Genomic DNA, 26,262 nt, shown 5'->3' with positions numbered 1-26,262 from the left:
GCTCGTAATGAAAACTGCATGTTCCCATTCTCAGCAGTTGTCTTGCAGGAGCTGTGTCTGTTCTGGAGGAGTTTGGGGGAAATCAGGGAGGAAAAGTGTCCTGGCTCAGGTCACTGGGGCTTCATTGCCTTTTCCACAGGTACACATAATTCACCAGCAAATCCTACACTTCCTTTCTTTTAAAAAATCCAATTTACATATGATTTGCTCCCACACAAAGCCTTTTCCACAGCCATTTCAGTTCCCAGGTCATTTGTTTTTTTTCTGTCATTGCAGAGTTGTTTTTTTTTTTTTAATCCCATTACATTTTAATGCTTCATGGAAAAGTCCACTTTTAACTCCATCAAAAAGAGCCTCCCATCTCCAAGAGTAATATTTTTTTATATAATCATTTATAAACTAATAAAACCATTTAGGTTGGAAGAGACTTTTAATATCATCAAGTCCAGCTGGGATTTTTGGGGTGTTGCTCCTGGGCAATGAAATCCTTGTCCCTGGGGTTGTTACACCTGATATTTATTAAACTCCACATTTATTAAACTCTAAAACCAGCCTGAGAAGTTTGATAGGCTCCTCTGTATCCCTTTTTTTTTTTAATTATTATTTTTACTAGAGGTGGATGAATGGATTTTTTTTCCCATGGATTTGCTGTGTGACATCTTTTTAACAGGGAGGAGGATGCTGGCAAGTGCTGTTTTCCCTATGGAATCCACCTCTGGATGGGTGAGGAAGGAAAAGACAAAGGAAAAAAAATCCTTTATCCTTCTCTCCTAGCACTCACAGAAAAAACTAATTTTATCCAGACAAGTGCATTTTGAGGAGAGCTGGACTGTAAGTGGAGTTGCCAAATCTGTCAAAGAATTCTTTGTGAGTAATGTAAATACATTTCTGGTGAGTAATTGCTTGGTTTCCTTGTCTCTTGGTGCTTCCTGAGCAAAATGTTTTGCTGAAAACAAATTGTGTTGGGGACTTTTTTGTGCCTGTCCCTGATGGCTGGGAAGGAGCAGTGCCCTCACCTCTCAGGAGATGAGGTTGGTGCAGCCCAAAGATGGGAAAAAAATTGCTTTTGGATGGGTTGTATAAACCTCCTTGATTTTTTTGATTTGTTTTAACCCCGATTTTAATTACCAGTGTTGTTTCATTTTTTTTTTCCCTGGGTCTGCAGCTCTCAGCCATCATCTCTGGCCTCCCACACGTGTGAAATGTATCAGTGCAGCTCTGTGCTCACCCTCCTGGACATGGGAAAATAATGTTCCTGCAGGATCCTTCCAAAGGCTGCTGTTCCTCCCCCCACCCTTTCCTGTACCAAGCCTCGGCTATTTGTCCTTCAGGACTGACTGTCATTTCCTGGTGTCTTCACAATAAAAGAATTTCATGCCAAACGTCGCCGAGACCAAATTCCTCAAGACCAGCACCTCCAGTTACCTGTGGAGCAGCAAATTGCTTTTCCATATCCATCCTCACAAAGCAAATCAGATCTCCCACTCTCCAAGCCTCCTTTGTCTTTTCCTGCTTTTTTTCCTGGAAATAGCATTTGCTGTTTTTTTGTTGTTGTTTATTCCTTGCGTTAATGCTGGTCCTGTCCTTGTCACCTCCTGCCCCAGAGCAGAATTTGGGTGCAAAGAGGGGTTTGGGGCAGAGGACAGGCTGGTCTCAATCCCTGTGACAGGAGCAGATGCAGAAATTCCATTTTTCTTATTGCCCCAGCACTGAGACACTCAGTAAAAACACTGATCCTTGTCCAGGGATTTGATTCACACTGATCCTTGTCCAGGGATTTGATTCACACTATTTTAATGAGGTTTTGTTTCCCCATAATCCACTCCCAAACAATCTAAACTTTTCTCTGCCTCTCCTTTTTATTGAAGAATATATTGTTGGAATCACCTTTAGGTTACCACCACCCTTGGTGCTGAAGAGAAGACTCACCCTCTTTCCCAGCAGATTTTTTTTTTTTTTATTCCTTTTTAGTTCTGTTCTAATCTGTTCAGCAATAAATAAAATGTTCCCACATTGTAATTAGTGGCTTTTGCCCTGTGATTTATTATTTATTATTAGTAATAAATGACAGCTGAGCCAGATCCTGGCTGGGGTTTATTCCAATCATCCTTTAGAGAGCTGCCCATGAAATGGGAATTGAGGAAATAATCTGGAGGAGAGGGAAGGCCTTGGTCTCTATCTCAAGGAATGGGATTTCTCACCATATCTCAGGTGTCCCAAGGGCTGTTCCCATTTTTAAAACAGGAGTTCCCTGTCCTGGCTGGGGACACACCTGGACAAGGTGCCAGACTCCAGGAATTTGCTGAGTGCAGAGAACACCCTGAGGGTGTGAAATGGATTTTTTTCTGCTGACAGTAGAAACATCCCAGTGCACTGCAAATCCCTGCCCCAAAAATCCAAACCCAGCCCTAAACCCAACCCTAAATATTGGTTATTTATAATATTTGTATTTGTATACAAAACAGGGGGAGGAAAAAAAGTCACATTCCTCTTCTGGCAGTTTGTGGATTCCCCTCCAGCGAGGGCAAAAGAAATAAAAACTCAGAACAATTCAAATGTAGGTTTGTTGTTCACCTTTAATATTTCATTTCTGTTTGTTCTTCCAAAGATTTTTCAGTCACATAAAAATACAGTTAAAGTATTAATCTTTCTTTTACACTTAAATAGGTTCATTTGCTTTCCCATTTGGGTTTTTTTTTAAAGCTTTACTGATTAATATGAAAATAATTTCCCCCCCTTTTGGTGAGCTGTGGTTACTCTCACTGCCAGGATTTCCCTGAAAATATATAAAGTCATCTCTGCAAACATTACCCTTAAAGGGAAAAAAATACAAATCTGCTAATATGAAATCTTATTTTGTTGTGGCCAAAATCTAAAATCCTAAAAGAAGCTGCAACATGTTATGTGGCACTAACCAAAGAGAAATGTTATGTCCCTCTTCAGAGAGAGAACTGGAATAATGTAAGGAGAGCCCATTTCTCAATATATTTTCTCTAAGTGATTGGGTAAGAACTGAAGGAATTGGTTCAAACCAAAATCTTCTTGGAAAAAAAAACCCAAAAATCTATGAATCTTGACCATATGTGAGTATTGCAGGTATGCTACTATAGAAAAATTTTATATATATATAAAAGAAATATATATATTTATTTATTTATATATAAGAAAGAGCCATTTCTTGAGCTGTCCTAATTTCATCAGGCAAATAACAACTACATCAGAGTCTCCTGCTTCAAAAGGAACCCTCCAAAGAGAGGGAATTTCCACAGATGTGCCTCTGCTCCGTGAGGATGAGCCCTCCCTGCTGCTCCCCAGCACATCCCATTGGCCATGGCATCCCCCAGGAGGGATAATAAATAACAGAAAAACCTGATAACCCCCAGCAGGGGAGGAATCCAGTGTCCTTATCTGGAATTAACTGAGATATTCTGTAGGAAGGAGTGGGGGATTTGTGTGTTGGGTGAGTGCCCTTCTCTAGAAGGGATGAGCCAGGTGCTGATAAAATGTGTGTGGGTGTTTTATGTTGTACCTTCAGGTAGGACAATGAGGGATTGCAGGATTTATTCCACATTTCACTGCCAGGTTTGCAGTGTTGGGTGTAAACGTGCTCCAAAGCAACCCCTCCACAGGCACTTAGGGACAGATTCCTCTCCAAGGTTCTCTGTGCAGCTCCTTCAAACCACAGGACAATCCAAATAACGCTTTCTCTAAGTGTATTGCCTTTGAAAATTGATTTTTTTTTTTCTCCCAGTTCCTTTGAGTTATGGAGTTTGGGTTCCACCAGAGCAGCACAGAAAATCCTTGGTCAAATATCTGGAGGAGGACAAGGCGATTCTGTATTCGGGAGAGGCTGAGACAAAGATCAGCTAAAAAATACCAACAAATAAAGGCCCAAAGGGTGTTGGATGAGGTGGGGAAGGCTCAGTGGGACAGAGAGATGAGGATGCAGGTCAGAGCCAGGGCCAGCAGCAGCAGCTTTGCCCTGGGCAGGGCGGTGGCAGCCCCAGACCAGAGCACCGTGCGCCCATTCAGGGGCTGCACCGGCCGGAAATTCTCCGTCATCGGAGTGGATTTGTTGTCCTCTCCAAAGTGCAGTGCTGAGAACTGGGAGAGCTGCAAAACACAACAGTCAGTCAGTCCTTCTGCCAGAGGGGCTCGGGGAGGTGTAGGACTATGGGAGGTGTTGTGCTGCCTCACTGAGGGTTGGACAAGTGAGTTAAACCCGGCAGGAAAGGCCGTGGGCAGAGGCCACCAGAGAGGTCACCGAGGGATTGGTGATTTCCAAGCCTTGGAAATCACGGGCATTTCCTTTGAGTGGGAGCCAAATGTTTTGTGCTGGTTCCCCCCAGAGCTCCTGACGCACGCGGCCAACACGTCACGGTGAGCACGAGGCTGGAGCAGCAGGAATTCTGTCCTTGTCTGGATTCCTGGCTGCTCTGCCTGGGCCTGGGCTGGGCTGGGGCACTGGGAGTACACTGGGAGCACACTGGGAACACACGGGGGAAACACTGGGAAAACACTGGAGAACACTGGGAGCACACTGGGAGAACACCGGGAACAACTGGGAGAACACTGGGAGAACTCTGGGAGAACACTGGGAGAACATCGGGAACAACTGGGAGAACTCTGGGAGAACTCTGGGAGAACTCTGGGAGTGAGCAGCTGAAATGCAGGCACTGAGTCTGAGCCAGGCTGAGCCATCTCTGCACAAGCCATGTTTTCCAAGCCCTCCTAACTCCCATCTCCTCCTCCTGCCTGCAGGTCAAAAATGGGCCGGTTAACAGTGATGCTGACAGACCCAAGGTTTAGAATTACTGCATTCTGCTGTCCTGGCAAAGGGAGCAAAGCCCTGGAATTGGGGAGGGAGCAGGTGGCAGCAGTGGAAATGCTGCTGACAAAGAGCTGAGCTTGGGGGGAAGTTTCTTGGCTCTCTCCTCACACCATCATTTCCCCTTCCTGCCCCTTTCCTGCCATGTTCTAGGGGATGACTTAACAGGGGCAATCAGTTGGCATCACTGGGGAGCAGGTTCAGGCTGCTGCCAAGTGAGTGTGTGTCACCCTGGGGGCCCAGGGGACAGAGCACGGAGCCTCCAGGGTGTCCCTGTGCCACTCACCTGGGCCAGGCTGAGCCCCACTGGCACAGAGTCCCCAGGGTGTCCCTGTGCCACTCACTGGGCCAGGCTGAGCTCCTCTAGCACAGAGTCCCCAGGGTGTCCCTGTGCCACTCACCTGGGCCAGGCTGAGCTCCACTGGCACAGAGTCCCCAGACTGTTCCTCTAACACTCACCTGGGCCAGGCTGAGCTCCACTGGCACAGAGTCCCCAGGGTGTCCCTGTGCCACTCACCTGGGCCAGGCTGAGCTCCATTAGCACAGAATCCCCAAGGTGTCCCTGTGCCACTCACCTGGGCCAGGCTGAGCTCCATTAGCACAGAATCCCCAAGGTGTCCCTGTGCCACTCACCTGGGCCAGGCTGAGCCCCACTGGCACAGAGTCCCCAGACTGTTCCTCTAACACTCACCTGGGCCAGGCTGAGCCCCACTGGCACAGAGTCCCCAGACTGTTCCTCTAACACTCACCTGGGCCAGGCTGAGCCCCACTGGCACAGAGTCCCCAAGGTGTCCCTGTGCCACTCACCTGGGCCAGGCTGAGCTCCACTGGCTTCTCAAACACTGTCCAGATGACACCCTCATAGCAGTCAGGGCTGGTCAGGGACCCCTCATAGCGATAATACCTGCCCAGGTCATCCTCAGGTGGGATAAGAGAACTCAGTGGCAAAGCACCCACCTGTGCTGTAAGCCCTGCAAAAACCACAGTGGGGGGGGGGGAAAAAAATCCCTTGGAATGCTTGTTTTGACCACATTTATCCTCACCCCAAGCAGGTTGTGAAATCCCTGGTAAGTGTCTTACCGCTGTATGGAATATTCTCTAGTTTGCTCAGTAGAGTTGCATAGTCTTTATTCTCTTCGTCAGCCTGAAAGGGAAATGTTTTCATTTGTGTTTTTCTCTAGAAGGGGTTGCTTTTAATCAGAGGTGAATAAAACAGAAAAAAAATAACAGCAAGCAGGATGCGGAAAAGGGGCAGAGGAACTCGGTGCTGGCAGAATGCCTGCTGGAGATAGGGAGGGTAAAGTCTTGGACTACTGTAATACTGATAAAAACTTAAATATTGACACAGACAATCCCTCAGCCAGACTGCTGGCCGAGATTGGAGAGGGGCAACTGAAAATTCCACTGCCTACCTTGATAAAGAAGGCCAGAACAGCCACACCACCTGGACTTTTCTTGGCGTCTGTCACATCCGAAGCATCTTCTCTTATGTGGACGATGTGAAGCTGGAACACAACAACAAGCCAAGAACAATTATTTTTTATTTATTTTTTTTTTTCCCCATGGGGAACTAGCCAAGAGCTTTTATGAGCAGGATCTCAAAAATTCCAGAGTTTCTGGAGTGAAATCCACGGTCCCACCTACCTCCATGGGGTATTTCTCTCCATCTATGCTGTGCTCTGAGCCAGGGATGTTTTGTGGCTCACCTGGGACTCCCCAGTGCAAATGGAATTCTACTGCCTTGTACTTTCTGCTCAGGCCTCCTCCTCCGATTTTGGGGGATGCACTCAGTGCCACTTTAACTGGGAAAAAAAAAACAAATAAAAAAAAAAAAAATTAAAAAAAACCCCCACCACCTCCACCACCACCACCACCACCACCAACAACAACAAAAAACAAAAACAAAACAAAACAAAACAAAAATAACAACAACAACAACAACAAAAAACACACAAAAAACCCCAAAACAAAACACAAAAACCCACAAAAAACCCCAAAAAACCCCATAAATTGTTTTAAAGGAGAATAACAGATCCTGCATTAACACTACATGAGAGCAGAGATGTTCCTGAGATTCAAATTTATCCTCAAGTTCTCACTTTGGCTTTTCTGACTGAGTGTTCCAGAAATGCTGCTCTGCAGGAACTGAACTCTTACAAAACCATAGCTGAGTTTAATTTGAGGTTCATTATAACCACCATGACCTCTGGAGTCAGAGCTTCTTATACCTCTCAGAAGAGTCTATATTCCTTTTTTTTTCTATTAAAAAAACCTCCATCAAAGTCAATTTGATCCCAGTTTATTTGGCTTTTAACCATCATTTTAATCTCCTGTTGTCTGCACTGTAACATCTCCTTTGGACAAGGGTTTAAAGATATTCTAATTTAGAGCAGCGCTGCAATTTAAACCTAAATCATACATATTTCAGACACACTTTAAAAAATTTTACTTTTCACCTTAAAAGCACAGCATTTTTTTTTTTTTTTTTTTTTTCTTTTGCACAGGAAAATTCCGGGTTGCAGCCCCAGAGGAAAATTCTGAATTTCAGCCTCATTCCTGTTATGAATTCCAGGAAAATTCTGGATCTGCAGCCTCATTCCTGCTCTGAATTCCAAATGAACTCTGCAGAGTGCATGAGTCATTTTTAGTTCCTTTTTAATCTGTAAATGGATGAGTCAGATGTCTTTGTGGGCTTTGTTTATCCACCTTGAGACCGTTGAGACAGCGACCTTTGCTATGTGCCCATCGTGGAACAGAACAAGTCTAATCTCACCTGCAGCCTTTAATTGCAGCTGTAATTTAGGCAATAACCTCCTCATTTAATGCAGGAATTGGTTGTCCTCAGAAGGAAGAGATTTTTTTTAAAGCTTCCAGATTAAATCTCTAATCTTTATGGGTGGCTGGGGAAGATGAGAGTTATGGGGAGAGATCTTTATAAATATTAATTTTTTTTTTTTTTTTTAATGTAAAAGGGGTTGTGATTGGACATCCCGGAGTGATGGGAAAGCAATTAATCAGAATATAAAGTGAAAAGTCAAATTATTCCTTTTTCTTGTGGTCTGCCACGACAGCAATGTTTGAAATTAGAATTTCTGGCTGGTAAAATCTCCCCACCTTTCCCTCTTAAACCAGGAAATATTTGTCACTCAAGACTTTCTGCATTGAGGATTTGGCAGTTAAAAAAACCCCATCCAGAATTTTAAGAACATCTACAAATAACTTCTAAAAAAAATAAATAAATTTTTCTTTAAAAAAAAAAAAATTAGGCCACAGGTTTATTTTTAAAGTCATAATAATTGAACATAACTCTTTTTTTTTGAATTTTATTTTTTTGGAGCAGCATCCTCAGTGTCGTGCAGGGAGGTGGAGGAAGTGGAACAGCTCTAAATGACTGTTAATTGATTCATGGTTTACTGATTCACTAAGTAGCTGATCAACATCAGATAACTCGTGTGTGCAGAGAGAACAGGTCTGGGGCTGGGAAGAAAATAGTTCATTATTTAAAGAACTGGAGAGGACTTTTCCCACCAGAGGATTTTCTTTGTGCAGAGATAAGAGCTGGAAAGGAGGAGCTGAGGAATGAAGGGGTTTCAGCAGAAATTAATAAAATTCTGCCCAAATTGTTGTCCTGGACTCTCTTTGGGTTGGGGGGTTTTGGTTCAGAGTTTTCTGTTTCCTGCACAGAAATTCCTGCTGAGGTGTTCAATGACCACAATGTCCCCAAAACTTTGTAATTCCCGAAAACTTCCTGAGAAAATTTTGATGCCAAAAACATTCTGGGAGTTTTATTTTTGAAACAAAGTAGTGGGATCTCCTGTGTGCTTCCCTGACAGGGAAATCCCAAATCCATCCCACAGGAGCAGCTTTTTATCCTTTTTTCCTGCCAGCGCCAGGATTGAAAATGCTCCAGAGATGGATTTTGTGTTTGGACTCAGGTATTTATTAATTCTGGTCTGTATCACACTCTCACAACTTGTGAATTCTGGCTAACAAAGTGAAAAATGGCTCAGTCTCTAACTCTCTACAAGGCATTTTAAGGATAAACTGCCCAATTATGAAATGACACCTGAATTATTTTTATTTTTAACCCAATTACCAACCCCCCGTGGCCTGCAATGTGGATTATTCTATTCAGTTACAAAATACCACCCAAAGCCATGAAGAAGAAGAATGTGAAAAAGGACTCATCTTCCACCCTAAAACCTCCATCTTGCTTTTTATATATATATATTACTGTGTATATATATACAAATATATAAATAATATATTGTATATATAATAGACAGTATATAATATTTATATAATATATATAGTATATAATATATTTTATATATTACTGTATATATTTGTATATATTTATATATAATTATATACAAATATATAAATAATATATTTTTTTATATTACTGTATATATAATATACAGTGTATAACATTTTTATAATATATAATATATATAATATATAAATAATATATTTTTATATATTACTGTATCTATATATTTGTATATATTTATATATAAATACATACAAATATAAAAATAATATATTTTATATATTACTGTATCTATAATATACAGTATATAATATATAATATATTATGTATATAATATAAAAAGAATATATTTTTATATATATAACTGTATATATTTTTGTATATATTTATATATAAAAATACATACAAATATGTAAATAATATATTTTATATATATTACTCTATCTATAATATATAGTATATAATATATATAATATATATAATATATAAAGAATATATTTATATATATATTACTGTATCTATGTATTTGTATATATTTATATATAGATACATACAATATATAAATAATATATTTTTATATATTACTGTATCTATATATTTGTATATATTTATATATAGATACATACAATATATAAATAATATATTTTTATATATTACTGTATATATAATATACAGTATATAATATAAAAATATAAAAATAAATATAGAAATAATATTTTAATATATTACTGTATATAAATACATACCAATATATAAATAATATATTTTATATATTACTGTATCTATAATATACAGCATATAATATATAATATATATAATATATAAAAATAATATATTTTTATATATATTACTGTATATATATATATATATATTTGTATTCTAAACCCTTAAACTCTAAATTTTCCACCCTATGATATCACACTCTTCTATTCAACCCCACACCCACAATCCCAGTGCTATTATTCAATTTTGGATCCCTTTCCCACAGCCTCAGCCAATACAATATTTACTTGGGGCTCAGTGCCTGTCAGCACAGAAAATCCCAATTTCTTGGCCATTCCTTACCTGTGTGACCATTATTTTCCAGGGTCCACCGGGCAGAGTCCTTCACATCGTACCCTTCAAAACTCAGGGGTTTGAGGCTCTTGTCATAAATCACATTTTTGGTGACAATGTTGACAGGGGACTGTTTGTCCCCTTTGCACGCCGCGCTCACCTGGTGCCACCGAGGGGGGTCTGCCCAGGATGGACAAAATGGGGTTAGTTATATTTATTTTTCCTCCCTGTAAATAGCAAATCCTCAAGAAAACCAAACCACCCAACCAAATCGAGGCATTGGAGACATCACTCCAAATTCTGGGATAATTTTTACATTTCTGTATTTACACATTTTTATATTTCTGTATTTACATTTTTTACATTTCTGTATTTACATTTTGACATTTCTGTATCTACATTTTTACATTTCTGTATTTACATTTTGACATTTCTGTATTTATATTTTTACATTTCTGTATTTACATTTTTACATTTCTATATGTTCACATTTTGACATTTCTGTATCTACATTTTTACATTTCTGTATTCACATTTTGACATTTCTATATTTACATTTTGACATTTCTATATTTACATTTTTACATTTATTTTTACATTTCTACGTTCTCCTTACTCAACACAAGATGAGAAATTACCACCAACACCAAGGACTTCAAAATTCCCTTTTCAGCACTGACATGGTCACAAATTATGTGGCCCTGGGAATTTTTTGCATTATTTCTCTCAGCAAAGAGAAGAATCTCTTTGCAAAGCAGAAGAATCGCTATTTTTTAATTACAAAAATGAATTTTTTTGGCCAGTTACCTTCACATTGAGGCTGCTCACACTTCTGGGTCCGATAGCACCAGTGGGCCACTAAAATAAAATAAAATAATAAAATAAATAAAGCAGGTGAATTAAAATCTGTACAAATTATGGGCCCCAAAAAGCAGCAGGGAAATGGATTGGCAGCTCTGTCCTCTCTCTCATAAATCACTTTACAGCCATTAAATCCCCCCAAAATCAATTCTGAGAGGAGTTTTCAGGACTCTGAATAATCAGAATTCTGGATGGGGTTGCAACCCTAAAAAATTTGGATTTTTAAACCTTGATTTCCTCAAGTTCTTAATGCAAAAGTTTCCACATTTGAATATACATATGCGGTGTTAAAGTAAATTTCCTTTTATCAGCTCTGCCCTTGCCAGGTTTCACAGACTTGTAAATTCACTTATGCAAGAGGATTTATCTCAGCCTGTTCCAGGAACTCCTGGGAAGGTTTATTTGCTGAGGAATTCTGAGAAGTGAGAAGGTTCTCACTTCCTGCAAGGACCTGCAGGATCTTTGCTCTAACCCAGCTGGGACCAAAATTCTCCAGCAGAAAATCTGAATTTGCACTTTTTTTATTGGTAAAATAAATATAAAATTCAGGGGACAAGAGGTGAATTAATTTTATTAATTTATTTAATTTATTTATTAATTTCTCTAGTCAGGAAATTAAGAGTTGTTTTTTATCCCAAGTTGCTTCAGTGGTTTTTTATTTATTTTAAACTTTAATTTGACAGGGATTTGACTTCAACCCATAACAATTCAAACCCTCTTTTAATGATGATTTAACACCACAAACCTCCTGTTTGCTGGTAAATTACAGACATTTTAATAAATATCTAATCAATTTTAAGGATAATTCTGAAGGAGCCCTGTCACTTGGCTGGTAATTACCTTAATTTGTAATTTATAACTCACCTTAATTTGTAATTTATGACTCACCTGCTGGAAAGTCTTTTAACACTTTTATCTTGATATCAGTGGCACAACAATACATCCATCCATTAAGGATTTAGGAGTTATAAATAGGGAATTGTTATAAAACTTGGGCTGTGACACCGAGGGAAACCTTGGGGCAATTAATACAACTTTTGACTAAACATTTTTGGTTTTTCTTTCATAAAAAACCCCAAAATTTCTGCTGAAAGCTGCAGAAAAAATTTGTAGTTTGGCAAGACTGGGATGAAAAACAAATTTTGGGGTTTTTTTGGTGGTAAAAACCTCAGGAATTGTCCAAACCCTGGGTTTGATGAGGTTTTATCCTTTTTCTAAATAGATTTTTTTTTTTCTAAACAGATTTTTAAACACACACAAACTTCATTTTTCAGCAATGATTTTTTTTCCTTATTTTTTCTTTTTTTCTTTTTTTTCCTTTTTTTTTTTTTTTTTTTTTTTTCATTCCAGGCCAGTGGCACCGAATTTTTCCTCATCCCCACTTGGAAAAAAACAGCACAAATTCCAAGCACAGAATGTCACCGAGTGCCTTAATCAATAAATTATTTTAATCAATAAATACCTGCAGAATGTGTCAGCTGAACTGATCACACTGCCCTGGCCAGATCCAGGTGTGCTTTTTTATTATTATTATTATTATTATTATTAAATTTATTTTTGCATGGATGAAAAGCTCCAGGTGTGTTTTTGGCACCTGCTCAGGGGTCAGTGTGAACTTTGAACAATCCCTGAAGGTGGGATTGGAGAGTTTATTGGTAATTTACACACCAAGGAACCAACAGGAGGGGGAAAAAAAAACCCAAAAAAACTTTGTGCTCAGCAGGAATAAACTGGAAGGATTTTTCTCCCGAATTTTTGGGATGGAAGGCAGAGGGGGAAGGTGGCAGGGACAGCTCCAGGCTGGGCAAATCCAGGAGTTTTTGCACAATGGACTGAGACATCAAAGCCTTTCTGCAGTGAAAATCTGATTATTCCACAAATGGGACTCAGGGCAGCAGGTCCAAGGCTGTGGAGTTTTTAAATCACTACCAAAAAAAATTTAAAAAATTGATTTAAATCAAACTGAGCCACAGAAGGAAGGAGAATTATGCCCAGGTTGTGCTGGTGGTGGTGCTGAACCATTCCAGAGGGGGAAAGGAAAGGAAAGGAAAGGAAAGGAAAGGAAAGGAAAGGAAAGGAAAGGAAAGGAAAGGAAAGGAAAGGAAAGGAAAGGAAAGGAAAGGAAAGGAAAGGAAAGGAAAGGAAAGGAAAGGAAAGGAAAGGAAAGGAAAGGAAAGGAAAGGAAAGGAAAGGAAAGGAAAGGAAAGGAAAGGAAAGGAAAGGAAAGGAAAGGAAAGGAAAGGAAAGGAAAGGAAAGGAAAGGAAAGGAAAGGAAAGGAAAGGAAAGGAAAGGAAAGGAAAGGAAAGGAAAGGAAAGGAAAGGAAAGGAAAGGAAAGGAAAGGAAAGGAAAGGAAATTTTGTAGTGAAAATCCAGCCCTTGGTGGCTCCAGCTGTCTCACATCCCACACTCAGGAGTGTTCAATAATTAAAATCTGATTTTTGCATCTTCCCACCAAATTCCTGATGCCTCTGAGCAAGTGAGGGTTGTGTTTTTACCACATTTGTGCTTGGATTGTATCAGTGAACTAGAACAGCACACAAATCCAGCATTTCATAAGAAAAAGATGCCCTTGAAGCTGTCAAACCCTAAAGAACAGGCTAATTAAACATTACAGAATGCCCTGAGCAAACAGTGGATTCCTGTTTATTGCCAATTAGGGTGGTGGTTTTTCTTCTTTTTTTTTTATTATTTGTTTGGGGTTTTTTATTTGTTTGTTTTTTTGGTTTTTTTTGATTGGCAGCACTAGAACATGATGGAACAAAATCCTCTGTGTGTGTGAGGAACATCACAGTCATTCCCCAAGGAGGAAAATTTACATTTGGATTTTATCTGAGAGGGATGTGACACCTCCCTCCCTATAGGAACTTTACATTACAATAGTTCTTTCTTCCCCTGAGCTTTGGGGTTTTTTTCCTACACAAGAAAGGAAAATCCTTGTCACATCCAGGAGTTTTTCCCGGATTTTAGTCGGGATTATACCCCCAGGGCACCTTGTCTGGGCCACTTTTAATTGTCTGAGCGGCTCCTGCCACTTCCCTTGGAAAGACTTTTGCACAGTCCATTAAACCCACGCCGGGCAGGAAACGTTTCCTATTTAATAGTTTACATTTTCCACTTCCTTATCTGCATCCCATCACTCCTAGAAACATCACCGAACCGCCCTAAACAATCCTTTTCCCTCCCTGGTGTTTACAGCATCCAAACCCTTCCCTCTGCCTCTGTAATTCCTGTCCTGGGCTCATCCATCTTCTATCCCATCTCCTGGACTCCTTCCCCAAAATTCCTGTCCTGGGCTCCATCCCTCTCCTGGACTCCTTCCCACCATCCCCAAAATTCCTGTCCTGGGCTTTGTCCCTCTCCTATCTCATCTCTTGGACTCCTTCCCCAAAATTCCTGCCCTGGGCTCCATCCATCTCCTGTCCCATCCCCTGGACTCCTTCCCACCATCCCCAAAATTCCTGTCCTGGGCTCCTTCCATCTCCTGTCCCATCTCCTGGACTCCTTCCCCAAAATTCCTGTCCCATCTCTTGGATTCCTTCTCACCATCCCCAAAATTCCCGTCCTGGGCTCCGTCCCTCTCCTGTCCCATCATCTCCTGGACTCCTTCCCCAAAATTCCTGTCCTGGGCTCCATCCCTCTCTCCTGTCCCATCTCCTGGACTCCTTCCCACCATCCCCAACCCAAAATCTCCTTTTCAACCCCCTTTTTTTTTTTTACAGGGTTTCATATCCCTCCTATCAAACCTCAGCTCCCTCCTTCACTTTCCTGTGAATTATTTTATTGCTGGGAAAAAAACACACAGCAGAAAAATGGGTTTTCAAAGTTTTAGGGAGGGTTTGTTTTTGTGGTTGAGGTGCTGAAGTCATTGCTGTGATATAGATATAGATAGATATAAATACATAGATATATAGATATAGATAATATATATAGATACAGCTATAGATAATAAAGATATAGATATAGATATAGATATGGATATGGATATAGATATGGATATAGATATGGATATAGATATAGATATGGATATAGATATAGATATAGATATAGATGATATAGATATAGATATAGATATAGATGGGGAGCCCTCAGATCCCTCCCTGAGCTGCTCTTTCCATCAAACCTCAGCTCTCCCTCCTTCTCTTTTTTGAGATTATTTTATTGCTGGAAAAACATAGCAGAAAAATGGGTTTTCAATGTTTTAGGGAGGGTTTGATTTTTGTGGTTGAGGTGTGGAAGTCATTGCTGTGATATAAATATAAATATGGATTTATAGATACAGATAGATATAGACATAGATAGATATAGAATTTACGCATAAATATATATAAAATATTAAAATATGTATATAAATATAGATATATAAATATGGATTTATAGATACAGACACAGATATAGATATGGATATACACACATAAATATATCTATATAAATACATAGATATATAAATATGGATTTATAGATACAGATAGGTGATTATATAGATATAGATATAGATATAGATATATACACATAAATATTATATATATGGATTTATAGATACAGACATAGATATAGATATGCACACATAAATATATCTATATAAATATATAGAGATAAAAAATATATATCTATATAAATATATAGATATAAATATAGATATATAAATATGGAATTATAGATACAGACACAGATATAGAAATATAGATATAGATATGCACACAAATATATCTATATGAATATATAGATAAATAAATATGGATTTATAAATACAGACACAGATATAGATATAGATATAGATATGCACACATAAATATATATAAAATATACACATATAAATATATATATATAAATATGGATTTATAGATAAAGATATAGATATAGATATGCACACCTGGACTTGTTGCATTATCAATTATATCTTTTCTCTTACATTTTATTAGGGATTTATCCTTGATTGAAGTGGTTCTGTACCATCCCACAGGTGTCACACTGACTTTATTTGATTTAATTTCAGGTCGGGCTGGCCAGGCCTGGCTTTTCCTCCACAATTTAAATTTAGGGAGTCTCTCTTGGCACAAGAACAGCCCCACTTTATCTCTGCCTCTTCCTCCTGGAATTTACAACTGCTTTTCCTGCCCTCAGCTGCCTCTTGGCAGCCCCCCAAAAAAACAATACAATTACGTATTGTTTTCATTTCATTGTAAACCTTTTCAATTGTTTCAGCTCTTGAGCCTCATTTGGAAGCTCGAAGGAAAAAAAAAAATTAAAAATTTAAAATATTCTTGCTGTTTTTTTCTCCTGTGCTGGGCTGGGGGCCAGGCTGGAGCAGCTGCCAAGGGACCATTGTGTGAGCTGGGAAAAGACCCTTCAGCTCTTTGGATCAAGCTCAGATTGTCTGAATTCCATCAAATCCCCAAATCTGCTCCGTCCCAACTCCTGGAGCTGCTCCAAGTGCTGGGCACAAAATGCCATTTCACCTGTAAAATGCCATTTAACTAAAGCCACTGAGGCAGGGGCTGAGCAGCCTCACTTTGGTTGATAAATTCAGCATTCATATAAAATATTTCACCATCCATATAGAATGTCTCACCATTCATATAAAATATCTCACTGTCCATATAGAATATCTCACCGTCCATATAAAATATTTCACTGTCCATATAAAATATCTCACCGTCCATATAAAATATTTCACCATCCGTATAAAATATCTCACCGTCCATATTAATAAAATTATTAATTTTCTATTCTGCCAGCTGCTTTTATTAATATCGAGCCTTTGGGAGTGTTAATTTTATTTTATTTTATTTTATTTATTTTATTTTTTCTTGGGACAGCAAGAATGTCCTGCGTTGATTTTTAATTCAAATCTCTTTTTTCTTTTCACTTGAGTCCTTTTTTTTTGTCTCTTCTTGTCACCCTTTTCAGGCAGGTCCTGTCTGGCCATTCCCACTTTTGATATCAGAATTCTCCCTGCTCCATCCCCAAATCCATCCCCAAAAATCTTCTCTCACCTCTGCATCCTTTTCCACAAAAAAATGGGAAAACCTGGGATTTATTTTTAGGCTTGGCTTGTGTTGGCCTCACTCTATTTTTAGCTGGCTTTGTGAAACTTTCTATTCTTATCTCAAAAAAGACAAAACAACTTTAAAAACAATCGTTATTTAAGCCTGTCTTTCTAATTAATGGGATTACTGAGCGTATAGACATGAGAATATTTAGAATTTCTGAAGGATTACACATCCTCAGGAAGCCCCAGGCAGGCTCTTGAACAAAGTCAAACCTCCAAAAGTTCACCTCGAGATTTCTGTGTCTCCTGGTCATCCACTGCTCTTCACTTTTAACCTGCAATTTGATTTTTTATTTTTATTTTTTTCCCTAGGGATACACATCTTTATTTGGGTTTATTGCAGGATGTGCCGAGGAATTTGAGCCTTGAAAAAATCAGCTTTTTTATGAAATTTAAAATAGGTGAGAGCAGGATTTGCACACATAAATCACCACTCCACGAGGCCTTTGGAACACTTAAAAAAATACAGGAAAAAAAAAATCCAGAAATCTGGATGTGCCTTATTAAACATCTGCAAACCACTTCCACTGTGTCAGGGAGAAAGGGGAAGGTTTTTTTGAGTTGTGACCTTTGATACTCAGCTGTAGATAATGTGCCCTCAAAAATGTCCTGTATCAAAGGCAGAAGCTGTGACAAAAAAAAAAAAAAAAAAAAAAAAAAAAAAAAGAATATCCAGAGCTAAGGTGATTTCCTCCTCGCTTTGCTTTCTTTATTAAAAATGCAATTCAGAGTGATTTATTTTAAAGCGTGTTTAAAAATTTAATTCAGACCAATCGCTGGGTGGCTTCGCTGGCCTTTTGCAGCCTTTCACCATGGCTGATCCTGTGGCTAAAAATACGACTAAAAATCTAATAACAGGCCACTGGATACGGCCTGGAACACAACAAAGCATCTCCTGGAACACAAAAAAAGCATCTCCTGGAACACAAAAAAGCATCTCCTGCAATGCCACGAGCAGGAAAAAAAGCCCTGCATGGAGACAGACCCTGGAATTTGCAGCTTTTCTAGGAGATCTCAAGGTTTGTGATGGTTTTTTGAAAGTGTCAAAGGGTTTTTTCTGTTTCCAGGATCCCAGTGGGAGTTTTTCCTCCTCCAGGAGGGTCCATGGCTTGGGGAAATTATGGATAAAACAGAACAACATCCATCCTTGTGCCTGGGGAAGGGGCAGCTTGGAGTCAGAGCTGATGGAGACACCAGAGGTGACTTAAACCTTTCACAGGGATAATTCCATAATTGCTGTGGCTCACTGCCTTTTCTCTGTGTTCCAGCTCTTCCATTGCATTAATTATCCTTTTTTTAAAATCAGCTGAAAATGCAACTTTCCACCCCAGAGAGTCCAAGGGCACCAACATCCCAATTTTGTCAGCCCTAAAATGGATTTGGAGCCCAACCATAAATCTGTGCACAGTCCAACACCACTAGGACTGGAAAGGGAAGAAGTCACAGCATTTTTATTTTTTATTTTTATTTTTTTCTAAAGCTGCTGATGTGGGGGTATTTTGTACCTGAATGGCCCTGAGGAAAGCCCAGAGTGAGAATTGACGCTGACGTCAATCTCCGCGTGGTTATGGAAATGTAATGTTTGTGAGGGGTAAAAGCCTGTGAGCACAGATATAGGGAATTAGAGGCATCTAATCTCATCTAAATTAGAGGAATGTCCTATCAGGCATCAATCTGCTGGAGCAGCAGAGCGTGGACTGTGGGAGATTTGTCTCCTCATGGCTGAGCCCTGCTCTGTGATAAAGCCAAAGGTTAAAACGTGCTGGGGTTCATTCCGTTCCCCCTGCAGAAAATTAATTCTCAGTGACTTTTGCTGTAACCCCATCCCAGAGCTGCTGGAGGGAGGGAGGGAGACAGGGATGGGTAAAGGGGGGAATAAAGGGATGGATGGATCCATGGATGGGTAAAGGGATAAATAAAGGGATGGAGGGATGGATGGATGAAAGGATGGAGGGATGGATAAAGGGATGGATAAAGGGATGGATAAAGAGATGGATAAAGGGATGGATAAAGGGATGGATGGATGAACCCATGGATGGATAAAGGAATGGATAAAGAGATGGATGGTGGGAGGGGTGGATGGATCCATGGATGGATAAGGGGATGGATAAAGGGATAAAGGAATGGATAAATGGATGGATGGATGGATGGATCCATGGATGGATAAAGGGATGGATGGATGGATGGATATCCCTCTCTCTGACTAACACACTAATAAAGCCTCACTCTCACCAAGTTTGGAGAATTCCTGTTAGAACTTGCAGACACTTTGTCTCTCTCTCCCCCCAAACCAGCCCTGGAGGTTCCCTGGGCTCTCCAAGGAACCAGACAGGAAAGCTGAGGTGGATCAGTGCAGCTGTAAATGGAATAAACTGAGATCTGGGCAGAGGTTGGGGTTATGATTTGATCCCTGAGCGTGCCTCAGTTTCCCTCTCCTACAACAGAGATAACAACCCTTCCTTCCTTCCTTCCTTAGAAAGGACTGGTAAAATACTCATTTTAAAGCCCAGGTGCTCTAAATGTGCTATTCCAGCAGGGCTGGCAGCAGTTCCAAAGATCAGCAATCAGGCACTTGGCTGTTTCACTGTGCTGAGTTCTGAAGTGCCCAGGTGGAGCTGGGGCTCAATGAGCTGATCAGGGCAGATCACCCAGGCTGAGAAGCTGGCAAGACAGGCAGGAAATTATTTATTCTTAATAAAAAAAAAATACAGATAACAAGAAGAAATACAGTGAGAAGGAATTTCGGCTGATTCTCAGAAGAGTTTCTTGAAGAACTTAATAAAATGTGTGTCTTGTGGAGCTTCTGCCCCAGGAAAGTTTGGAGAGAACAAATTTCTTGTGTGTTAATGACTGTGTCATTCAGTCCACACTGAAGGGAAAAAATGTGGAAATTACTGGGGAGGGGTGGGCAAAAAAAAAAAAAAATGCCTGCAAATTATCACATCTGCATTCCCCGAGTTACTTCCCTCTGATAAAACCCTAATTATTGACCCCCATCTAATCAGGTCACAAAGGTTTTCCAGATAGTCTTTTTCCCTAATAAACCCCCTGATGGGGCACAAATTCAGCAGAGTGTTGATAGCCAGGAGAGTCAACAGCAAAGCAAACAGCAGGGGCAGAGGTGGGAAAAGCCAAAATCTTTTTTTTGTGTTTCTGTTCACCTGGAGCAGGGGCTGAGGGAGAGGATCTGTCAGAGAACTGGAAAAGCCACACTGCTGAGGGATGGATAATTAATAAAAAAAGGGGAAATAAATCCAGGGAAAGGCTCTGTGAGCACCTCTGAACCTTGATCTGCTCCCTGCAGCACTTCCCCCTGCCAATGCTGGATCCCTTTTCCCCTGGCTGCACTCTGCTCTATTTTAGTGCAAACAATGGACCCCTGGTCACTTTGAAGAGCTGCAGTGTTTCATTTCCAGCCTGTTATTTGCATGGGGGGGAAAAAAAAAAAAAAAAAAAAAAAAAAAGGGGATTTATTCAGCTTTGCTGATGGAATAAAAACAAAAGGGGAAATAAATAAATAAATAAAAATACCTGCTGCATTTTTAAAATCCTAATTATAGATTGTTTTTTAAGTGAGCCATCCTAAGTGCACAGTGCACTTATAGGGAGCAAAAAATAGATGGGGCTGATGCAGCAGAGACATGTTGTTCTTTCTCTCCCTCAGCAGAATTTCATCTTTTGGATCACACACAGCAAAGCAAAGGGAGCAGAAATTTCAAACAAGAGATTTCTTTTCAAGTTTAAAGGAGTTTTAGAGATAAAGGAATTAAGTTTTTGGTATTTTTAAATGCACGGAGATAATAAAATACAGAGATCAAGGCAAAGCTCATTGATTTTTCTTGGAGGAGGAAGGAGGCAGGTAGAATCTCTAAAGGTGAAATTTATTCATTCATGAGACAATCCCATCCTTGCTATTTTAACACAAAAAGGAAGATAAATAAATAAATCATCCTTAATTTTCCATAGAGAAGAATCAAAGGGGCTGGAAATTTGTTCATTCACGAGAAAATCCCATCCTTGCTATTTTAACACAAAAAAAAAAAAAAAAGCAGAGAAATAAATAAATAAACCACCCTTAATTTTCCATAGAGAAGAATCAAAGGGGCTGGAAATTCGTTCATTCACGAGAAAATCCCATCCTTGCTATTTTAATACAAAAAAGGAAGATAAATAAATAAATCATCCTTAATTTTCCATAGAAAAGAATCAGAGGGGCTGCACTGCATGTCAGAAAAAAATCAGAAATAAAAAGAAACCTCAATAAAAAGCAGGGAAGGACTCACCCAGTGCCTCTGTGTGGAGAAGGTGCAGGCAGAGCAGAGCAGGGAGCAGCAATCCCATCCTCTGCTCCACACAGGCTCAGTGCTGACACCAGAATTGATGAGGCTCCTCAGGACGTGCTCATATTTCTGCTCTCACTTTTATACCGGAGTGGAGAAGTCCAGGACAGACCTGAAAAGCCACAGCAGGAAGGTGAACTCCTCCCCTTTGTGATTTTACTCCCATGATTTGCCCCTGCTCCCTGATTTGCCTGAATTGATTTCATTCTCTAAAAGTGAGTGGCAAAAAAAAAAAAAAAAAAAAAAAAAAGAAGATTTCTAGGCAAGGAGCTTTCAGTGAATTAACTGAGATTTGTAACCTGCACAGGTTTAACAGCACAAAAGGGAAATTTTTACATTTTTATTTACTGGGAGTTTTTTTTTTTCTCTCCTGGCAGCCTCAGGATATTCAATGTTGTCAAAGTTAATGTTTCCTTTTTTAAAAAAAAAATAAATTAAAAGTCCAGGGAGACAAATTAAACCCCAACTCCCCCTCATTTCTACCCCACAATCCTCCAAACAGGATTGGAGTTGATTTGTGGCGCTGGAAAATGGGAATTCCATGTGCAGGGACAGGAAATGTTAATTAGGTGACATACAACACCTTACGTACGTAATTAAGCAACGAGACATTTTTTTATAAATAATCTTTTTCCTCAACTTTCTGGCCACAGAAATACACAGATTTTTTTTTTTTTGATTTTGATCCCCTTTGTTTTTCCTAATCTAAATTTTTTACATTTTATTGTTGGGATTAAACATGATTTAGGGGCAGCTCGGACTTTACATTGAACTAAGAAAAACTACACAAATTTATTTATTTATTTATTTATTTATTTAATACAGACAAAAAATTATTTATTTGTTACAGACATAGATTTATTTATTTATTTATTTATTACAGACATAGATTTATTTATTTATTTATTACAGACACAGATTTATTTATTTATTACAGACACATCATCTCATGGATTTTTTGGGGGGTGGGTTTTGATCCAGCTGAGAAAAACAAATAAAACAAATTTATTCCCCAAATATCCTTGGGGGTTCAACCCCAGAGCTGGGCAGGATGGACAGAGTGATTTTATTTTATTTTATTTTATTTTATTTTATTTTATTTTATTTTATGATTTTATTCCAACTGTGCAGAGTCATCCAGCAGAGCCTGAATCCAATAAAAAAAAATGAGCCAAGAAATCACTCTTTGCCCCCACTCAGGAGCTGCAGTGACACCCCAGACCGACCCTTTATTCATAAAAAAATAAAAATAAATAACAATAAAGATCTGCTGGGGAGTGTTTTTCCAGCCTGCACAGGCTCTGGTGGTGAGGTCAGTAATTCCTGCAGGGGAGGAGGGAGAGAACAATGAGGGAATCAGTGAATTTTGTCCCTGGTGAGGTCTCCTGGGGCCAGGTGAGTGCTGAGTGTGCACACAGAGAACAGGGCGGTGCCTCTGCAGCCCCAAGGGCATCCAGGGGATAATTCCCTCCTGCCCCGGGATGCTCAAACAACAAACACCTCTGCAATTATTTTTATTTTTATTTTTATTTTTATTTTTATTTTTATCTTTTATTTTTATCTTTTATTTTTATTTTTATTTTTATTTTTATTTTCATTTTTATTTTTATTTTTATTTTTTATTTTTATTTTTATTTTTTATTTTTATTTTATATTTATTTTTATTTTTATTTTATTTTATTTTTAACTTTTATTTTTATTTTTATTTTATTTATATTTTATTTTTATTTTTATTTTTATTTTTATTGCTCTAGTTCCTCAAAGTTGTCTGCTCAGGGCTGAAAAAGTGAGGCTTGGAAATTTTGGTGTTGAAAATCAAGATTCTTGATTTTTTAATTATTATTATTGTTATTTTCTTCTTCTTGTTCCTAAACCTTCCAGCCTGGGTTAGAAATTTTGGTCTTGAAAATCAGGATTCGTGATTATTATTATTATTATTATTATTATTATTATTATTATCTTCTTCTTCTTCTTCTTCTTCTTCTTCTTCTTCTTCTTCTTCTTCTTCTTCTTTTTGATCCAGCCTGGGTTAGAATTTCTGGTCTTGAAAATCAGGCTTCTTGATTTTTTAAAATTATTTTTTTAATTATTATTTTTAAATTATTATTATTTTTATTTTCTTCTTCTTTTTGTTCCTAAACCTTCCAGTCTGTCACTATCAAAGTGGTTAATAAGCTGCACTTGCAGTCACATTAATTCAGCTTTTAGCTGAGCTCAGAACTGAAGAAAAACTCAGACATTCCCTTTCCTTCCCAAAGCCTGTCATCTCAATAAGATTGCATGATTTGATCTCTTTATTTTTATTTATTTTTATTTTTATTTTTATTTTTATTTTTATTTTTATTTTTACTTTTTCTTCTTAAGAAAACTCCCTGACAGGTGCTCAATGGCAAAGTTGCACTTCAGGAAAGTTCTGATCCCTTCCAAAACCCAAAACTGCCCTGAAATGCCAAAAAATACCACCAAAAACTGGGAGCATTTGAATTTAAATCCTTTTGGATATTGAACCTGAAGGTGTGGGAGGATCTGGGTCAGGGGAGGTGACACAAATTAATCAGATCTCTGCATTCCAGGCTGGATTTTTCCTGGCAGGGAATGTCAAATCCAGGAAAAACCTGCACTGATTTTGTGGCCTTGGGAACAACCAGGGCTGGGAGGGAGAGGCTGGTTTGGGTCAGGGATGAGCTGGGACTGTCCCTGCCCTGGGACAGGGAAAACACTCCCAGGGAATTAAACCAGAGGGATTTTAGGATTAGGGAGTGGGTGATTGAGAATCCCACCCTGCACAGGGAGGAAACACAGAGTTTTGAGCTGTCATTTCATTCCTCAGAGTCCCCACGACACTGAATAGGAAATCTGGAATTTCAGAGCTCTTGGTGAGGCAGAAACATTAAATCTTCACCTTCCATGTGCAAACATGGGCTGGCTCTGATCCTCCCTGAGCCTGCTGGGCTGGGAATGCTGGCCCAGGACAAGGTCATGGACACCTGGGAGCAGGTGTGTTCTGCTTTTTTTCCAGACCCACTAAATTATATTTTGCCCCACTAAATTATATTTTGCCTTCCTCACACCCAGTAAAATGATATTTTGCCTTTTTCACACTCAGCTCATCAATGCCACACACCTGAATTCCAGGTGTTTGTCTCCCTTCACACAGCACGGATTTTCCAAAAGGATCTTTCCAAACCTGAGAGGCAAAAAAATTCCCCCAAGAGAGGGAGGGAGGGAGGAGCAGAGCTCTGTGTTTTTCCAAACCTTGGAAGGAGATCACACACACAGAGCCCAGTTTGTGCCTTCCTCTCCAGAAAGGAAGGCTTTAATCTGCATAAATTGAAACATAAATTGGATAAATAGGCTCCTTATTTGTATGACTCCCTTTCCTGGCTGGTTCTTCCTCGCAGGTCTCACGGTGCCCGTGGAGAGGCTGGGGACAGGGGGACTCTGATGGTCACAGCAGTGGAATTTGGGATTTATGGAATTATTCTGCTGAGCTGGGCACAGGGTGGTCTGATGGTCATGGCAGCAAAATTTGGGATTTGTGGAATGATCCTACTGAGTTGGGCACAGGGATACTCTGATAGTTCGTGGCAGTGAAATTTGGGATTTGTGGAGTGATTCTGATGAGCTGGGCTTAGGGATAATCTCATGGTCACAGCAGTGAAATTTGGGATTCAGGGAATGATTCTGCTGAATTGAGCACAGGGATACTCTGATTGTCGTGGCAGTGAAATTTGGGATTTATGGAATGATCCTGCTGAATTGAGCACAGGGAGACTCTGATTGTCGTGGCAGTGGAATTGGGATTCATGGAATTATTCTGCTGAGTTGGGCACAGGGACACTCTGATGGTCACAGCAGTGGAATTTGGGATTCAGGGAATTATTCTGCTGAGTTGGGCACAGGGATAATGCTGAGGGTCATGACAGGGAAATTTGGGATTCATGGAGTGATCCTGCTGAGCTGGGCACAGGGTGGTCCGATGGCTGTGGCAGTGAAATTTGGGATTTATGGAATGATTCTGATGAGCTGGGCTTAGGGATAATCTCATGGTCACAGCAGTGAAATTTGGGATTTATGGAATGATCCTGCTGAATTGAGCACAGGGATACTCTGATAGTTCGTGGCAGTGAAATTTGGGATTTATGGAGTGATTCTGCTGAGCTGGGCACAGGGATAATCTCATGGTCACAGCAGTGGAATTGGGATTCATGGAGTGATCCTGCTGATCTGCTCACATTAAATGACATTTTTTGGCCCAGGTGTGTGGCAGGGCAGAGCTGAGTGCAGGGACAAGGGGGACAGAGCAGGACCAACCCCATTTCCCAAAGTTTGGTGTCAGGAACTGAGAGTGTGACAAGGCAGTGAAACCCCTCACCCTTTTTGGCTTTTCCTGTGACTTCACCAAACCTCCTGCAGCTCCTGCTGCACCTCCCTGCTCTCTGGAATTCCATCCCCATCACAGGGATGCCGTTTTTCCCTGGAATTTCAGGCACAATTCCAGCACAGAGGTTGCTGTGCCTCACCCCAAAGTGAGCCTGGGAACTGTCCAAGGGTCGCTGGGCAGGGCTGGGCTCAGCTCTTGGATAAATTCCATGTTTGGGATCGATTTTGGCGTGTCTCAGTCAGAAAAAAAAAAGAGTTTTTTCCTCCTTATGGGTCCCACTGGAGTTGGGACAATCCTGAGGCTGCTCAGGTGGGTGCACTTGGAATTTCCACACTGAAACATCAGTAAAAATTTATCCTGAAGCCTCTGGTGCCTTTTTTCTCAGTGTTTTCAGTGCAGTCAGTGGTTATTGTCTCCCCCACAGGCGCAATCAGGAGATAATTCCACCAAATGAGGCATTTCTTGCACA

The 26,262-nt window shown here is 39.7% G+C and overlaps 1 protein-coding gene across 1 annotated transcript; it reads right to left on the bottom strand.

Moving 5' to 3' along the window:
- Positions 1-3,159: 3,159 nt before the first annotated feature.
- Positions 3,160-23,944, bottom strand: CA4 (carbonic anhydrase 4). The gene is made up of 8 exons (XM_083875023.1): positions 21,353-23,944; positions 10,965-11,015; positions 10,167-10,337; positions 6,473-6,630; positions 6,241-6,333; positions 5,909-5,972; positions 5,636-5,799; positions 3,160-4,113 (listed from the first exon to the last, which is right to left on the bottom strand). The coding sequence occupies exons 1-8, from the start codon at positions 21,408-21,410 to the stop codon at positions 3,922-3,924; spliced, it is 951 nt and encodes a 316-aa protein (XP_083731149.1). The 5' UTR covers positions 21,411-23,944; the 3' UTR covers positions 3,160-3,921.
- Positions 23,945-26,262: the final 2,318 nt, after the last annotated feature.

Source organism: Zosterops lateralis, assembly GCF_965231275.1.
Source record: "Zosterops lateralis genome assembly, chromosome: 19".
In the NCBI taxonomy this organism is placed as follows: domain Eukaryota; kingdom Metazoa; phylum Chordata; class Aves; order Passeriformes; family Zosteropidae; genus Zosterops; species Zosterops lateralis.
This window is presented reverse-complemented; position numbering and strand designations above follow the sequence as displayed.